Source organism: Falco cherrug, chromosome 2 (assembly GCF_023634085.1).
Source record: "Falco cherrug isolate bFalChe1 chromosome 2, bFalChe1.pri, whole genome shotgun sequence".
Taxonomy (NCBI): domain Eukaryota; kingdom Metazoa; phylum Chordata; class Aves; order Falconiformes; family Falconidae; genus Falco; species Falco cherrug.
Window position 1 is genome coordinate 19,245,474 of NC_073698.1, and position 19,677 is coordinate 19,265,150.

A 19,677-nucleotide genomic window follows, 5' to 3' on the forward strand; every position below is an offset into this window, starting at 1 on the left:
ATCGTTTTAACTTTTCCACTTACGGAGTTTTTTAACTTAAATTTCAAACTGAATCATAGGAAAACATTACTTTTCTAATATTTGGGAAGTGAAAAAAGTATCTACAGCTTCTGTTCTTGGAAAAAAAGAAAATATGTTAGTTTTCCTTAAACTTTGTTACATTCATTATTCAATAGTAAAGGCTATATAAATTTCTTATATGCATAGGTCTATTATATTGCAGCTACAACTGTAACATTAGACATAAAAAAAAATTAATTTCAAAGCAGTTCTATTCACCATTCAGTTGAAGCCTCACTGTTAATCTGTTTACACAGAGTAGTCTTTGAATTTAATACATTCCATGAGAAGTAATGAGGAAGTTTAAACTGAGACCACAGTTTAGGTAACATAATGAAAAACATAATCTATACAGAAGAATACTTCCACTTTCTTAAACTATGCCTTAATAACCAGAATAGTTTTATGTGTCTGTACACATACATACACAGAAATATATATAAGTTACCTGATCAAAGAGCTGCTTGCCTGTTGTATTGGGCTGGATGGCAAATTCCAACTCTGCATCCATTGTGGTTACTCTGACATTGATCTACAGAAAATAAAGCATCATTTAAATCATACTGTAATAGTGTCACGCTTCTATATTCTGTGATTAGCCTGTAAGAAACAATATATGGTAAGTAAATTCAGCAATTTTAATCATGTTGTATACACAGAGAACACAGAAGATATAAAAATGGAAAACTTGAATCATAAAAATCTGACCTTTCATTTAGTATAAAAAGCATATTCAGGATAATATTTAAGACTAGGTTTGAAAGTCAAACCAGGGAAGAAAGCGCAAAATCAATTTAACGTGATAGCTGACTGACTACTGAACACTCAAAGAACGCTGGGACATTCAGCTACTGGGCATTATCATTCAGAGGGCTTCCCAAATGCGTATGAAAGAGTAAGTTCCTAGTCATAGACATATCATTTAAAGGTATTTATACTTGGCAATATAAAAAGACAAGCAGTCTCCTGCCTTGCAATTTCTAAAATTAAGAGAACTGGCAGTCTTAAAGTATATAGGACTAGAGCTTGTGCGCCTCAGGACAGACTAATAGCAGAGTTTTCATCAATAGAAGGAGGAACAATAGAAGTTAGATTCCCTTAACACTTAATAATTGAATGATCCCATTCAATTCCCTTACTACAAGACCGAAAATCACTATTCCATGAACTTCTTCCTTCCCCTGAAAGAGAGGGCCATTTTCCAGATGACTCCTGACAGTCACTGTTTTCATTTGTTCTAAAACAAGCAGTCAAATATTCCAGAAAATATCTGGAAGCCTACCTTACTTGGAAGTACAACAGTGTCTCAATTTCTCTTTGACTGGTACACAGAGAAGTGAAAATTTTCATGAAACAGAATGAAGTACTATATGCACAGTACTGTCCTCTCATTGTTAGAATGTCCTCCATTCCTACTGCCCTGCCAGAGGATCACATTTTATTTATCTTTAGTGAATACAAATATAAAGTGTTAAATCAAATCATCTTCACTAGAAATGCAAAATCCAGAAACATGAAACTTAAGGCACACAAATATATTCTAATTTTTCTCTCTCTACCATAAAATATGGAACAGGAATAACTTAGGACTTGTATTACAGGTTCTTGCACTACTTGATCTGTGCCTGTGTAAACCATTTCCATTAACTATTTCCCTGATTTTGCCACCAGGTGGAATACTTTGAGAAGTAAGAGCCTGGAAAAAGTCTCCTCAAGACAACACAAAAGGGAGATCTAAAGTGTGAAAGAGAAAAGTGGATAAAGTTTGTCCCCATACAACAGATAAAGCTTGTTCACTCCTTTCTTTAGTGTCACGGTAAACAACTTTAGGCACGAGCTGGATACACAAGACAACAGTAGCCAGTAGTGGGAGTTTGAAGACCTCTAGGCTATAGTCCTGCAAACAAGGAAGGTATCAAGGGGTTAGCACACTTTTTTGTGTGTGCAAGCACTGATAAAAAACAAGAGTTGAAAGCTTTGGAGTAAAAGATAGTAAGTTTTTACTGAAAAAAATTCAGAGGGTGTGTGTCAAGAGGAGGGAAAAGAAGAGGTGTTTTCTGTATATTGCACCACTCTGCCTGTTTCAAAAGGAAAAAAAAAATAATTGCTTATTCTCCAACAGAACAACCCATTTTAAATGGTAGCTCTAACTCACTGCCAGTTGCAGTGGTTTAAGTGTGAGGGGTTGACCCTTAAGCAGAAGTTAATTTTTTAAAGCAGTTCTTCAGTTTTGAAAATGAAGGCTGCTTCAGGGCAGCTCCAAGTAAGCAAGTTACAAAGGATAAATGTAAAAGCTAAAATGCAACTTTATTAAATGCCACAGCACTCTTATGTAACAGCAGCACTGCCAAGGCAAGAAGTGTCACAGAAGATCTACAAAGCACAGCAAGTTCAGCTAATTGCAGCAGACTTAAAGAGTTGCAGCAGAAACTTCTTACATAAATATCCTTGTAACAAATGTCATCTACTACAAATGCAAGAATTACTACCTGAAAGTCTATATCCCTCACAAGAACTAAAATACTCAAATAGTAAAATAGTAGATGTAACACAGAGGCAAACTCAACACAGCTGACAGATTCTGTTCGCATCTAGATGTTACCACCTCAAATAAAACCTAAGTGCTCTAGGAGTACACAGCTGCTACATCTGTGATAAATACAAACACACATTAGGAGTACCTGGTCACCTACATGCATTACAGTAACCATTTAAGTCTTCAGAAGTTTTCTTTTTCTCTGAATTTCTGATTATCAGATCACTCAACTGCTAATTAAAATTTACACTTTCAGTTCTACTAGAAGTTGAAAATTATAGTAATATTAAAATGTTACCTTTTATGATATACGATACTTCAGACTTTCAAAGCTAACACTACACTTGATCATTTTACCTCTGAAGGCATTTGAACTGACTTAGATTTTTGGCATACAAGTACCAAGCTTATAACACTGTTTCACAGCTTCAGTTATTTCTAGGCATGGAAAATAATGTTACTTTTGGCAAAACCTGAGACTGAGCCTAGAAGGTTTACGTATCTAATCCAAACCTCCGCCACACAGCATGCTCTCAACAAAAATCAAACCTCTGGTGTCAGTTGCATTGTCTGTAAAACACAGCTAACCAACACATTAAGAAGAGTCATGGGGGAAGTTTCCACATTTTAAATAACACTGGGAAAACACAGGCAGAGAAAGAAGGCCCAGTAAACTCAACAACAGACTTCCACTCACGTCATCTGCTGTTGGGAATCCAGCTACTTTGAAGCAACACTCATAACAAGGCACTGGTGACAGAGGAAAATTACATGAACCACAAATTATGAAGACAGACACTAATCTGAACAAAATTACTCTGAACTGACTTTGCCACAGAAACAGGAAGGAGCTCTGGCAATGGTGACAAGAGAAATGTATGAAGGTTTCCTGCAGCAAGTGTTGGAAGGCAACCACTCACTACTCATACCACAGGACCCATTGAATGCCTGCTTTTCAGTCTTGCCCTCACCAGGATTACACCTCTTCCTGCAAACTTCAGAACCTATGACAAAGCACTACACAAGACTTAACCAATTACTTCAGCTGCTCAGTTGTGAGACTTAGACAAATCCTGTTCTGCTGTGCACAGGCTCAGGGTAAGAGCTACGGCAAGTCTATTTTGGTTTGTTCATATGTGATTTTGACTGAACTCTGAGTAGATGCTTTCTAAGGATCCTACTCCAGTAAACTAACCAAGGAACTCTCTAGGTGGTTCTGCAATTCACAGGAGTATGCCTTAGCAAACATTTTTTTTTTTTTTTTAAAAAAAAAGGTTAAAAAGCCTCTATACACAAACATTATTTTTGGTGCCATAATTTATATCACTTATTACTGACTCTGAGATCTCCACACAAATACCAAATACTAAAATATCATGGTGGTCATGTCTGGGAAATACTTAAAAAATGTTATTCAGTCTTAGCAACTGGGTAACTGAAGACTTTGTGGCAAGATCCATGTGGTGAAAGATACTCCCCCCCTCCTCCTCCACAGATCAGGCACCATCATACCTGAATGGCAGCTCTGCGATGACAGAATTGACACTCAGCAATACAGCACTCCTAGACCAGCCCCCACACATCAACACCAGAAATCACCGACTTAGGCCACTGCAATGTACACAGTAAAAAAACCAACCAACCAAACCAAAACAACATACCACCAAAAACCCCTCAACAACCAACCAAAAAAAACCCTCCAATGCTTCCAACACCTAACCCACAGAGCTATAGGAGGTTTTCATGCAGGGGACATAGGACAGCTTCTCAGGTCCCAATTTAGATATATGCCTATACTGATGTTCATCCAGTAAAACCAGGACAAGGGCACTCATATGCTGGAAAGAAGGTGGCATTTAAAAAGGAAACTCACAACCTATAGGCAAAATGCAAACACCTTTAGGGCTCGCTTCTTTCTGGCAGAATTTCATCCTGAATATGTTGCCTTTATGCAACTGTACATTAAAGTACATAAGCCAAGCATCTAGATAAGCACAGCCTGTATATAAAATGCCATAATGGACAAGATACAATGGCAGGTTAATCAGTTATTTGAATTTTTTTTAAGAAGTCTAAGAGGAAGAATATGCTTAGCACAAAGTTTTCTTCATCTGGCTACCTTTAGGAGTGCATTTTATAAATAAAGCTGCTGTAAGAGGGTATAAAGAACACAGTGAAGTTTAGCATAGCACAGAAAAAAGTATGCTGGACATTTAGGAAAATGCCACTGCAAAAGCTCTATTCTAGAGCACCAAATCTCTGTGTAGAATACCAAAACCTACCTCACAGCATTTAAAGTGATTATTTAGCTTGACTGATTTACGTATGGTAGCCAGGGACAGAAACCTTCTACCATAAAAGGATCACCAAACATTTAGGGAACACTGCTACATAAACTACGGGTTTTCCTCATTTCTGACAAAACCCCTTTGTCCCAATATCTGGGTGCACCTACATAGCTTTTTAATTTATTTGTAAACTTTTCTCAGATAAAAATGCTTCCAACCATGCACTGCAGAAGTCACCTTCTTCACTTCATAGAATCATAGAATAGTTGGGGTTGGAAGGCACCATTAACAGTCATCGCCTCCAATCCCCCAGCCCCACAATGAGCAGGAACGTCTTCAACTAGATCAGGCTGCTCAGAGCCCTGTCCAACCTCAACTTCAATGTTTCCAGGGATGGGGCATCTACCAGCTCTCCGGGCAACCCGTGCCAGTGGTTCACCACCCTCACTGTAAAAAATGTCTTCCTTAGATCTAGTCTAAATCTACACTCTTCAAATTTAAAACCATTACTCCTTGTTCTATCACAACAGGCCCTACTAAAAAGTCTGTCCCCATCTTTCCTGTAAGCCCCCTTTAGGTACCAAAAGGCTGCAACAAGGTCTCCCCGGAACCTTCTCTTCTCCACACTGAACCACCCCAACTCTCTCTGCCTTTCTTCATCGGAGAGCTGCTCCAGCCCTCTGATCATTCCTGTGGCCCTGCTCTGGAGCTGCTCCAACAGGTCTACATCTTTCCTGTGCTGGGGACTCCAGAGCTGGATGCAGCACTCCAGGTGGGGTCTCACCAGAGTGGAGTAGAGGAGCAGAATCCCCTCCCTCGACCTGCTGGCCACACTTCTTTTGATGCAGCCCAGGACACGGTTGGCTTTCTGGGCTCCAAGCACACATTGCCTGGTCACGTCCAGCTTTTCATCCACCGGTACCCCCAGGTCCTTCTCTGCAGAGCTGCTCTCAAGCCCTTCATCCCCAGCCTATGTTGATACCAGGGGTTGACCCAGCCCAGGTGCAGGACCCTGCACTCGGCCTGGTTGAACTTCATGAGGTTCACATGGGCCCACTTCTTGAGCTTTTCCAGGTCCTTGGCACCAGAACTAGCAGACTAGTTCATCCGTATTTTACCAGACGGGCTCCAAAATGAATTAAACAGTCAAGGGAAAGGTAAGAACATATAGATACATACAATAGATACAAGTGTTGCTAATGGGTTATGAAGAGAATTGCTTTTTATAAGAACTATTTTGCAAGCTGTGGCAATCTAAAGCAATACGTATATGAAAGAATTTATCAAAACCAATACAGAACACAGTCAATGAACATACCTGGAACACCCATGTGCACATATTAAAAGCATGCATTTCATATGGGAATTACATTTGTTGTTGTATTCCTTCACTACTTTAAGGACACAGCAAATATTTTTCTATACTTCCTTTGTAGTATCTCACCTCAATCCTCCACAGTTTATTGGGATATTACAGTTACCACATTAATCTTTGGACCTCTCCTCAAACACGGACTGTCCACAGAATATGCACAACACTTGTCAGCTTAATAGTCTTAATACTTCTTATTACTGTACTTGAGCCATCGTTTACAGATAATTAGTCGTAGCACTTCAGCTTTCATCAGGAACCGAAACTGAGTAGGTACCAATATTTAGCAAGAAAGCCATTTAAAATTACATTAAAAAGGCTGCAATAGTTTTGCTTTGTTTTAATAAATGCAATATGAATTAATCACATGTAAAAGCCAAGAAATCAGTTCAAATCTTACAAATAAAGAATATTGCATATAGTAAAAACGTTTTTTTCACACTAGTTTGGTCAATTACTGTATTAAGTTTGCATATTAAATTATTTGTGTTAAGGAATAGCAGTATTAGTCCCACTACAAATATACACAGCACACTCTCCATATCAACCTCAAAGCAGACACAGGAAGAGATGCAAGATGAATAAGGTAAAAAGGTAAGAGTTAAACAGCATTAGGAACAGGAGGGTACAGAAAAAATGGTAAATAGATTTTACTAACAGACAAATAAAAAGAAAGCAGTCCCCCAAACTGATATCAGTTACCTATTTCTGCTCCAGAAATAAATCACATATTCAAACCATAATTAAAATACTGCACTAGACATCTCAAAGATTTTCCTGTAAAAGAACACTCTAGTCAACAATGAATTTATAGACTATTTCCATTCAACCATTTTGCAGAAATTAACTTGATCTTATAAATATTCAAATTCTAAACATCCATATTATTCCAGAATCTGTTATCTACTCCTTTTGAATACACAATATTGTAAAATGTTGAAGTTTAAAAAAAGAATTCTTTTTTTAATCTTAGTAATTTTGACATCTACCCCATTCCTATCTAGCATGCTTTCTCCTTCATGCCTTGTCTTGTACAGAAAGACAAAGATAGTCTTATATAGAAATGCTGCAAAGTACCAACAAAAAAAAGCTGATAGTTTTAATTCCTCTTACACCCGATACATGAAACTAATATTTCAGTCAATTAAATCTAATCTTCTTAGCCTATGAAATGATTAACAGTTATGTAACTAATGATGTCTAATTTTAGTTTCTATGTTTCTATTTTTGGTAAAGATCTGGGAGAATCTGAGAAACATTTTGAATCTGTTCCTTTAGGAAGAAAGCACTGAAAATAAGATTCAACAAATATTCTGTTCTTTAGTAAGCAAGAGAACTAAGCACGCTGAAAACAGCCTATTAACAGCTCCAATTTTGATTACAGCAGCAAAGACCTAATTAAATGAAGTCACTCACATTTCTTTTTTTTAGATGGATCACAACAGAAGCTAAGTGAAACTTAATTTTTCACTGCTAGGCAGAACTGAGAATATTAAGTCTCAGAACTATTTTGTTTTAAAAGTAGAGGAGATCCCGAGTAAACTACTTGAAAGAATGGAAAGCCACTTTGTTACAAAGTGAACAGAGAAGCAATCAAACAAGGAAGTGTTTCAATAATGTGTATTTTCCAGACACATATTGCCTTCATACCTCAGGACATTATATTAAAGTCAAAGTAGCCTTTTCACTCAAGCTATTTAACCTAGTAGCCCAAGACAGAAAATCCCAAACGCCTAAGAACAATGACCTTTTACTACCACATGTAAGAAGATCATTCACAGTGGCACGAACCTTATTTTACACTGAGACTTCCAGGAAAAATGAAAGATCGTTGCTTTGAAATTCAATTATGCCAAGACCAGTCACTGGTTTTCATTTACTTAATTTTGCCTGGAATACTACGAAACTTTTCAACGTGAAAGCAGAAGTGAAACTGAAATCTATTCCATTGTATTTTCTGTGATTTAGTGTTTACTGATTGCATTTAAACAAATCTATAGCTTAATTATTTGTTATACCTAAGAAAAAAATGTAATTCATTCAGAAAACATGGAGAAAATTTACTTGTACTGCACTGGTTCACATATTTAGAAGATGACCAGGTTTTCTGAAAAGTATCAATTGGATCACTACAGCAGAATCTGGAAATAAAAATATGCCTAAATAGGTCACAATAATACAGAGAAGAGAGCTATAAAATAACACCGTCAACATTTTTCATTCTCACCGATTATGTTAACTGGATTTCTTAGTTTTATCCATGATTATTTCATTAGTTGTCAGGTTAAAAGACCTCCAATAATAAAACTACTGAACACTGACAGTCTTACTGCAACAACTGTCAAAAATAAAGAACAAGGAGTTGAAGCACAAATAGTTTGCAGGCTAGAAGTACATTTGATTATTGTGGATTGTCTTTAAAAGACAACTGGTAAGAGCTACAGTGAATGTTCAGAGCAAGGGACCTTCTACAGTCCAGTACTATCAAACCCTAGCTGAACAGCAAGACTCTTCAAAGAACAATGTCGTATTCATTAAACATAACCAATGATCAGGCTCTTATAGTCTCCAAAGAAGAAGGGGGCGGGGGGGGGGGGGGGGGGCGGGAGGGAAAGGGAAGAAGAAGAAAAAACATGAAGCGCTCCAAAGCAATCTATCACTTAAGCAGCAACCAGGGCAAAATCTGAGGTCTGATTTTTATAGGTAAAATTACTTAATCTTTGGCATGTGTGCTACTTCTTCATCCACTGATTACTAATTACAATTACAGCAACCTAGAGTTCACAGGAAGAAATCCATAAGACATTTTTCAAGAAATCTAATAAATTTCATTTCATTTCTGAACAGCTCCTCTCACTTGGCTTCCTTCTAAGATCTCACATGTGCCTGCATCGTCAGGAGACCAAAGAGAATATCCCAGCATATGAGAACTCTTTATATAAATCCCCTTATCAAAGGGGAAAAAAAAAAAAAATATCTCATCTTTGGCATGAGTCCAGCTTCTTTCCTAAGATCTGCTAGCTGATTTCCATTCCTAGGGTGGATAGCGAGCTCTTCTAACACCTCTGCAATCTCAGTTCTAAAGATACTGCTTTTCTTGTGAACAACCCTGTAACTGTATTTCCTACAATTTTCTCAGGCCCTTAAAATAGTGGGAACCCAGCCTGCCTAATTTCATGGTTCCAATACCACTCACTCAGGCTGTCTTTTTTTTTGTAGTCATCACTTCTATGACTTCATTCCTCTGTAGCTGCATGGAGTTGGGGGTCTCAGGAACCACATGAGCTCACAGTGACTTTTTGTCTCATTCTTAAAATACAGTTTTCCAATTGAGAACTCTGTCAACACACTACTACATTATCACAGCCAGGACTCACAAAGGTCAGAAAACAGTATGCTACTAATTCATTTTCCAGCCTATAATAGTGCAGCTTTCTGTAAGAAAGGGGTAGGATACGAGTAACAACGTTCAACTTCAGAAAGTGCTAAAATACAATCCCCAATCCACAGCAGGGAAAAGAAGAAATTACAGAAATAATATGATATGGCCAGTTGGTCATTAGACCAACAGCAAAGCTCAGAACAGAACTTCTAGCCCTTGGACATTCCCACGCTCACACTATTCATTAAGCTGTACCAGTTCCAAATACTGGCATGCAATATAGACTGTTTACACTGGTAACTTCTGATAAATAGCAAAAACCTTTCATAGATCTATGTATAGGTATGTATATATGTACATGCATGCACACAGACATATTTATTCTTAGTAATATATCTGCCCTGCTCCTAATCTACTACTTCAATGAAAATATCAGTAAACAAAGCAAGCCTGAAGGCTATTACATAAACCAATTGAGTTTAATAGAAATAATCTCCCCTGACAATTCAGCTCCCTTTATGAATGCTTTGCTCACTGGATATAAGGGGAAGAGACAACCAAAAGTCATTTAACACAAGGCGGAGGAAATCCTAAGCAACTACTTTTACATCAGTAGCAAAAGAATCAAGCTGCTGAATAATTATCTCCTCAAAGAATTCTAGAACTATTATCGAAACTAAAGTTGGAGATTTTTTCTTTTCCCCTGGACAGAAAATGGATGAACCCTTTTCTCAGCTGAGCCAAGATGAATAGGAGACAACAAACATTGCTTCTTCCCTCCCCTTCAACGCTTACCTTTCTAGGTTATATCCTCTACCATGGTAAAACTACCACCTAACCTAGCGCTGTTGCTGTCACAGACACATTTTCTGTCTTCCCTGCCAAAACCTGCAGCAAATCCTTCCACAGATTCTCAGACATCGGACAAGGCTCAAATTATGCCTCCATTAACTACTGTATGTCATCTCATCCCAAAGTCAACAATTCCTGAGAAGTCATTCCTCCTGCCAGCCAAATGGACTCTTAAGTTCATTGTGGTTTCTAAGTACTGACCCAATCTCCAAGCATGCTTCATGCAACTTGCAGTACCGAGCTTTCTTGATCTTTTTTCCTGTTGTTATTAAACTATCTCAACTCCAATGGCACATTATCAGATCTTAGGAAATCTACAAAGAGCAGAGTCAAAACAGCTAGAACTGTTACAAGACCACCACTCAAACGTGAAAACCCTATTGGATTTTAGATGAGTAAGAAAACAGCTACTTACTGGTTTTGGCATTTTTCTTGTTTTCTTTAGTCTCCTGTTCACTTAGATCTTCTACAAACTCTTTCTCTCCTGTCAACAACAAAATTAAAGGGGTTGTTTTTTAATTAATCAAAACAGAGCTCATGTATGTCACAGCAAATAGTACAAATTCCAAAGCAGGTAAACAAGTGCTCTACACATACAAAATACACTTTTCAATAGTTTATAAAAATAAAAAGCAATTAAGTTAGCCGGAACCAGAATCTACAGGTCTCTAAGTAGTAACCTCTTTTCCAGTTTTTGTAGAATGTTAATCCACTAATGTTAGAATAAAGAGACAACAGCTCCACGAGTGCTACAAATTCTTTTTAAAATTTTTGATATCAGACACCTTCTAGTATTAAAAGCTTTAACATTATTTACGAGGAAGTAGAATTTGTACAAGGAACTCCAAAGCTGCAATTTAATCTGTCAACTCTCATCAAACTTGAAACACCATGAAAAAACAAACTAACATAATTTTAAAGCATCAAAACTCCATTTCATCTCTATAACAGCATCCATTTCTCTCAGTGAAGGAATGACATGGTCATTTTTCCCACAAGAAATGAAATGCAAGTATACCACCACAGTAAAAAAAAGGAAGAAAATCTGCTCTGCTTAAAAAAGGGCTTTTTTTACTTTAAGCAGAAAGGCTGTAAGTTATGACTATGTGGTAATGAAAGTATTCACTATTGTGTTCTGTTCAAAAAAAGTTTTTATGCCTTGAAAAAAATACTTGCAATGTTATTTGTAGACAGCATCCTGCAGCCTTTTCGATTCATTCTAACTCAGAATGATCAAGCAGCTAGTCACCTTCTCACACACATTTAAAGTAATGACTTCCATGAATCAGTCCTGCTGCTGGTCTCCAAAGAGTACCGAAGATGGCACTGCCTTCAAAAATAATATTAACTGGAATTACATTTACACTAATAAAAGTGAAAGTGACATACTACTCAGAATAATTCAAGATTCCAGTATTATAACTCCATGCCTGCATCAGAAGAACAAAATTTTCAGAAGTGCTAAAAAAAAAAACACCAAGGAAAAAACCCAAAATGTTTGGAGTAATTAATTTATCAAAAACAATCTTTTGCATAAATGATTTTTCATTCATAAACAGAAAAGGCTAATATAAAGTGCTGTTACATATATTTATAAAAACTTATCTTTTTCTTGCCTCTTGGCAATAAAAAAATACAGTAAATACTAGAAACATTTGAACAGCAACCTAAGGTGCACCAGCAGTTCATTTTTATTTCTTTTTCTAATCTCTGGAGATACGTTTCAAAAGTGGGACTGGAAAGAGAGATAAAGGATGAAAACAGGATTCAAGAAGCATCAATGTTGGTAGCTGGTAAAGAAAAGTTAATCTCAAGACTAACGATTACAGAAAGAGGGATCTAATGGTATAATGCAGATATGGAGCAAATTTTGTTTGGCAAAATTAAAACAGAATCTTTAAGTTATATTCATTATGATATAATTAATGTAGCACAGCTATAAATGTATAATACTACATTTTATCCTAGCATAAAGACAATTACATTCCAGTAGATTTATTTTTTTTTAATCGCAGAGAATATTATGAAGTATTAGGCAGTATCAGTAAGACTAATGTTCTAAGATATTATTCAATATATTCCTGAAAAGAATGAATATACTTTTACACAATTTCCTACACACACACACACCCCTTTTCTTTTAGCCACAAAAGCTTTCAGAGGAAAAATAAAATAAAATGGGGTTTTGGGTGCTTACAGCACTGGCTTTTGATAAAATTCAACAGCATGCTTCCAGTTCACAGAAGAGATTACCTTGTCTTCTTCCCCCCTTTCCCCAATATACTCCTCAGAAAAATTCAAGAGTAGCAAAAAGCAAAATAAGCTTGGCTCTAAGACCCGCTAACAGTAGGCAGGATTCCAAGGTGTACTAATACTTGTGTTCACCTTCCTGCCTGCAGAGGCTCATTGCTTGCAAAACTGAAGGTAGACAGAAGCCCTAAACTCAGTTAATTAACAATGCAAAAACTAAATTAGATTCTCATCTACCATTTTATAAGCGTGCCAACTCAACAGTACTAAAAGTAATAGAAAGTAGCACAACCATTTTTATGTGCCTATCATTACATTAGCATTGAAAAGGAGGAGTATGGTAAGATGACTGATAAGTCCAGTCTCCAGGAGACAAATGAGAACACATGGCAAGAGGCCGAGATCTGCGTTATCAACTTTCTATCAAGAGGTCTTGCTAAGAGAGACCATGTCTATCACCTGAAATGACTGTCATACCCTCACACATTTTATCATTGCAAATTCTGCCATAAACATAAACACGTCCTGACTTTTTGCTTTTGGTTTTACCCAAACATTTTTCTAAATTACTTCTTTGGAAACATATTTGAAAATCTCAATGTAATTTTTAAAATCGGAAACATGACTACAAAGTTTTTGAGGATAATTCTATGTCATCAAATCACAATTAGTAGACATGCAATTTAAGTGAGTTTACAGAATTAACATTTATTGTTCACACGCAAGAAAACAAAGCTATCAGAAAGCTCTTGCGCAAAACTCAATACAAATGAAGTCTCACTGTCAAGAGTCACAGATCTCATGGGCCTGACTTTCACAATACACACGCAGCAGAAAAAAAAATAATCTATGCAAAACAAATAACACCCAGGTATTTTTTGTTGAAGTGTTTGCTGTAGTATCTTTTACTAGAGTAAAAAAAATAATCTATCATTTCTTAAAAAAAAAAAAGAATGAAATTTAATAAATTTACAGCCAACTATGCTGGACTTGTTTCTATTTCAGATCATAAAGACTTGTGCCATATAATAAGGGGGGAAGGGAATAATCAAACTTGAGTGATAGGGTCTACAACTTAAATTCATGGACCATTGTTTCCATTTTATACACAAATGCAAAAAACAGCCTGTGTCTATACTTTCATACTCAATATCATATCATTTCAAATCAGTTTGTTGACACAAAAGCATTGCAACTAAATATTATACATATGTAAAAATAAAGAAGTTCATAGATCTTAAAACTGCAAAAAATAAAATCAAATAAACACTGAACAGGAAAATATCACCCTATCTTTCCCAATTATTGGCACCATATAACATTAAAACCAAATTAAATACAAGGAAAATATTTGGCCAAAAGAAACCAAAAATCACTGCCAGGCAAAATATTCTACTATTATTACTGGAGTGGTAATACACTTGTGCTGCTTAGGAGTTTCCAATGAATTTACATTTAGTGGATGCAATTATTATCAGTTTTACTAAATCTTTATCTTTGAAACAACTGATTACTTCTATGTGGTTTTATCTTAACACTCATGTGACATGGAATTGCAAATAAGAGGAAAAAAACTAGCCACCTGGGATTGGGAATGATATATTCCTGTCATTTCCTGCATTCTGAAATGAGCTTGTGACCTACTGGACATAAAGGCTCATCACTTTGGCATTCCAATTCACAAAGGTGCTTCTTTCAAGTCAGTATTAGCAGCGCTGTAACTTTGCAGAGCTTCTACTGCTACAACATCCAACGCTCAAGACCTTCACAGCATACACAGTAATCTGGACCCTGGACTAAACCACCAAAGTATCAGCAGGCTCCACACCATAAACAAGCAAAAAAATCGTCCAAAACTTCAAGAATTCTCTTGAAACGAAGAGCTGTGATTTCAATTAATTTCACAACAAAGCAGTTAGTATTTTTAAATCAGTATCATCCATGTTTCCAGTTATGCCACAGAAACCAACAAATAAAGCAATTGTTGAAAGATGACAAAGAAAGCGTTCTTCAGAAAATGATGGTGCACAAAATGCTTGATGCCAAAATTCTGTCAAATAATTCATGCAGCAGCTGCTTTCAAAAGAAACATTCATACATACAGCCATGGGTCTGAGGTCAGGTGAGGATGGGATAGGAGGCAGAAGGCTTGAGCAGGACGCCTGGCTGGCAGAGAACTAGCCCTCAAAAGCAGGACCTTATCTGACAGCTTAGGACCCTCTCTCAGAAGCAGTCTCTTCAGCAGTGTGCCGTCTAAGCTCTAGCAAGAGGTTCACCATCTGTTTTCCTACATACAGATGGCAAGGACCACAGAGCTTTAGCCACAGCAATATAATTAACTCACTTATTCACAGGAACTTACTTAAAATTTACATACCTTTTTTCTTTTCAAAGTCTTACTCCGTTCCATTTTTTGTGATACCTAAAAGTTTTACATCTTTGGGGAGGCAGCAACAGGGAACTTACAGGCCACGGTACCTGACTAACTGGTCTCAGCTTTCTACAGAAACACCTCCCTACTCCAAAGCAGCTTGTGAATGCCTGCAGGGCAGGTAATCTTTTCCACTAACAGCTCCCTAACGACACACTTGCTGCAGTCCAATAAAGAAGTTCATTCGCCACAGACTTTACTTCTGCATACATCTTTTTCAGACAGACAGAGAAGTCATTACACAACTGTCTGCGATGTAAGCAAGCCAAGGGGGAAAACAAAACAAGCCATCTATCTCACAAGAAAAGGCAAGTAAGAAAAATAAAGAGCTGAATTCTACAGCCAAAGTAATAATTGAGACTTGACCAGCACTAGGTATCACATGCAGAGTTTTATATACCAACTTTTTTTATTTTAGTACTGTATCTTTACCTTCTTAAAACCACCACTTTCCCCAACCCTACCTTCCCTGAAATACCTGAGATGGGCTTGCTGCCGCCATGAAAAATAATTGCAATATAACCAGCACAATCGTTATGCATTAAATGTATTTACAATTCAATATATTTTGAAGAGTGAAGTGTTTCTTCTAAACTGCAGTTCCCGAGAACTCCAAAAGTACAAATGAAAACTTGGCAGTTGCCAAGACAGTAGTTAAATAAAAAGCAACACAGACCAGCCAAAGAATACTCGTGCAATACTTGCAGTTTGACAGTTAATAAACTGGTATGCTATAGGTGTATTATGTAATTTATGTACAGTTAATAGTTTAGTAACCTTAACTTCAAAATTTAGCTTCAAAGTACTCACAACTGCACTATTTGAAATAACGTGAAGATTTTGAAGATCCTGGACTACTCTGCCAGGATGGCTAGTCTTCCCATGTACATCTGACGTACCAGCAAAAATGGAATTTAAGAAGCGTGACTGATGCAGGTACTCTGTTGTTTCAAAGTGAAATAAACCCTTCTCTAGAAATACAGTTAGCAAGAATTATAACATAACTGAAATTCTGGGTATATCCTATTTCAAAACCAGGTATTATATTTTTTGAATGATGCTGTTAAGTCTTTTAGAATGAGTTCCATAAAATAAACTTATGAATATGAACCGGCCACTTGCATCAGTCTCCATACACACTACCTAGGGTTCTTAAATTGAAATGTTCCAGAGTAAAGATTATTAAATCCCTTTTTGGGCCAACGTAATACTTGGTTTTCCTTATACTATGTGACTTGAAAGTTTCATTTCACAGAGTGATTGATAAATGTCTAAAGCAGAAAGGAAAAAAGGTTGTTTAAATTCAAAGCACAGCTGAGAATCAGTCTACTGGTAAAGCTAGCCCCCAGATGCAGTCCTTCAGTGTTGAAAGGAAAGAGTTTACCTAGGCCCCTTCAGCTCTGGAGTAAACTCGCTGAGCATGCAAGATACATTGAGTGCTGCTTTAATAGATCAATATCTTTCAACAATCAGGACTTTCTTCAGAAGTTTGTATAAAGCTTTGTTTACATTTACAGACTTGAAAATCCTCCCCTTCCTCTACTCCCACAGACTTCTAAATGCAATACAAAGAGACAAGACAGCTTTGATGTATTTAACACATCCCATAGAATAAAGTAATACCTTCAACAACTTCCTTCTTCACCTTTGCCAACAGAAGTACCCTCTCTCAAAAATCAGGGCAAGACTGTCGAAGAAGAAAGGCCATATACCTATTCTGGCAACAGCTAAAGTAACTTTCTTTACCAAGAACTGCCTTCTAGTATCATAACCTCTGCACTTCTTACCCCCTTAATTCTGCATCTTGTAGATGGATCCATATTCTCACTCTCTTTATGGCTTTACCTGATTTTCCGTGAACCAACATTTTTCCGGCAGTTCTATTATCATCAAGCCCCGCAATGCTCTCTACTGCAATGGCAGAAATAGTCAGACCAGAATTCTTTTTGTCACCTCTACGAACACTTTTACACTGTTTCTTTCAGTCAGCACTGAAGGAAAAGTCTCTGGACAGCTCCTGACATGTCACATTATGTCATTTTCCATGTGTTTTCTAAAGCTGTTTGTTGCACTTTTGCTCTCTAGTCTCCCTCCCCGATAGAAGAGCAGTGTCACTTTGGCACAAAGCTTGGAAATGCGCCACTGCCTTGCAATTGCCATTTGCTGGAAGGCTGCTTATCTGGGAACATTGCACAGGCTTGTAGTTTATTTTTCTCACAGCCCATCTTATGCTAAATCGATAAATCAATAGAGGTAAGTCTTATAATCTAACACACAGTTACTACCTGTCTCTTATCTTTAACGATCAAAAAACTACCTCATCGCAGTAGCCATAATGTTACTATATACCAGCTCCATGTCTTCCCTCTCAACACACGCTGCCCAGCAGCATTGTGCCAATGCACTATATAAGAACTGACAGCAACAACAGTATTTCTATGATCTTCTGAATATGCGAAGTGCTGTGCAGGCAGATGAGCTCTCAAAACGCTTCTGCGACATATACACGATGACAAGCATCCCTGATGAAAACAAAACAGGGTAAAAGATGCAGGCAGATGTCTGAGGCCTGACAAAAACCAGGCACAAAGGCAGAATTAATTAAAACTCAGAACTGCCACTCCCATAACTCGGTTAAAAAAAATGGAATCTTTTAAAAGCCTGCACCAGAAAGAACATGAAATACTTGTCTAGGGTGTTACACTGACTGCAAAATACAGCTTAATAGCACCTTACAACTAATGTGATTAGTTGCGTTGGCCTAGAGTCCAAAGAGTTGGGCTTTTTTTTCACGTTCAACTTAAGAAAACTGACAAGAGACACGAATTCCAAAAAGTTGAAACTAAAACCTCCTTATCTGAGCTCGACGTTAAGCAGCAAGGTTAATCACAAATGCCCACGACTTGCACAAAACATTAACCCATTCAAAAAAGAAACAATGCACAAAGGCTCATTCAGGGCCGCTGTGCCCATTACGTCGCTCAGTATTTAAGGACTCTCAAAATGTGCGTTTGTTGAAAACAATAGACAGCAACAGATGCTTCACAGCACTCGTTTATGAAGTAATTCCTTATTATTCTTCCACACCGCCACAGTCAGCTGGCCGACCCGACTGCCACATGTCTACGGTAACCTCAAGAGCCGCGGCGCCGGGGGACATGAATAATGCAGAGGGGGCTGCGCGGCACGGGCACGCCGAGGGCGCGCTCCCGGGGCTTCCCCAACAAAGCGCCCGCCGCCCCCTCAGCGGCGGCGGGGTGGGCGAGCCGGGCCCCCCGGGCGGCGGCGGCGCCCCGCACACGAGCGGCGCGTTGCAGTGCCGCCGCAACAAGTCGCCCCGCTGCGCGCCGGTGCCCCCCGCCACCCCGGCCCCGGGCTGCGGGCGGGCTCCCGCCTCAGAGCCCGGCGGGGGAACCGGCCCCCACGGCCGCGGCCTGCCGCCCCCGCACTGCCCTCCCGGGCAGGGGAGACCCCGCCCCCGCGCCGGCTGACAGCCGCCCGCGCTCCCCTCGCCTCAGCGCCCCGCGGGGCCGGCGCGGCCCGGCCCGCTCCCCCGCCTCACCTGCGGCTCCGCTCCCCCGCGCTCCCGGTGCCGGGCGGAGGGGGGGAACGGGACCCCGGGGTAGGGCGCTGGGCGCGGCGGTGTCCGCTCCTCGCGGGGCAGGGCGGTGTGTGTCCCCCCCGCCACCGCGCAGTCCCCCGCTGGCAGCGGGGCAGGAGGCGCTGCGGGGCCGCCCCGCGCTGCTCGCGGCGCCGCCGGGGACGAAGTGCCAAGCGCGGCCGCCGCTGACAGCTCCGCAATATGGCGGAGGCCGCCGCCGTTCGGATTTTCCCCCCTATCAGATGTTGCTCCTGCGCCCGCTCTGGGCATGCGCGGCGCGGCCGGGCATGCGCAACAGGCGGCGCGAAGCCGCTGCCCGTAGTGCCGGGGCTGGCGGAGGGGCGCGGGGGCTGGGGGTGCGCGGGCGGCCCCCGGGCGCGGAAGGAGCCGTGCGTGGCCGCGGTGAGGCGGAGCCGGCCGGGGCTCCCGCTGCGGGAACGGGGAGGGCGAGGGGCTGGGGCGGTCACGGGGGGGACGGCGCGGGCGAGAGTTGTAGCTCCCGTGAGGGGATGGTGGCGAGCACCCACCCCGTGAGGCTGCCCCGAGGGCCGCTACCGCGCTGCGGCTTCTCTGCGGGGACTCCGCGGCGCCCTGCGGGCTGGGGCTCAGCCGGCTCCGGGAGACGCGAGTGCCCCGCGGACACCGCCCGAGCCCGGCTCTGCCCGCGCGGTTGCTCCTAACGGGCGCTTAGCGGTAAAGCCGCCCTCCTGAAACTCCGCTGGAGTAAGCGAGGGGAAGATGAGCAGAGAGCGAGCGCTTCCAGCTGGGCGGCCGGGGACGGAAAACGCCAGTGAGGCGGGCAGCGCGCGGCGGGCAGCGTGGATGTCTCCCGTTCGAAGCCCCGCGAGGAAGCCCGTCGCGCTGGGGAGGAGGCGGCAGGCGCGTGGTGCGGGGGAGCCCGGGTG

The 19,677-nt window shown here is 40.2% G+C and overlaps 1 protein-coding gene across 1 annotated transcript in view; it reads right to left on the reverse strand.

The window, feature by feature from the left end:
* The window catches only part of RDX (radixin), a 41,492-nt gene extending 22,629 nt beyond the window's left edge, over nt 1-18,863 (reverse strand). Inside the window, exons 1-3 of the mRNA XM_055702529.1 lie at nt 18,734-18,863; nt 10,906-10,974; nt 509-592 (exon numbers count right to left, since the gene is read on the reverse strand). Of these exons, the coding sequence (XP_055558504.1) occupies nt 509-592; nt 10,906-10,917 (96 nt within the window). The 5' untranslated portion in view covers nt 10,918-10,974; nt 18,734-18,863. The remainder of the gene's footprint in view (nt 1-508; nt 593-10,905; nt 10,975-18,733) is intronic.
* Nucleotides 18,864-19,677: the final 814 nt, after the last annotated feature.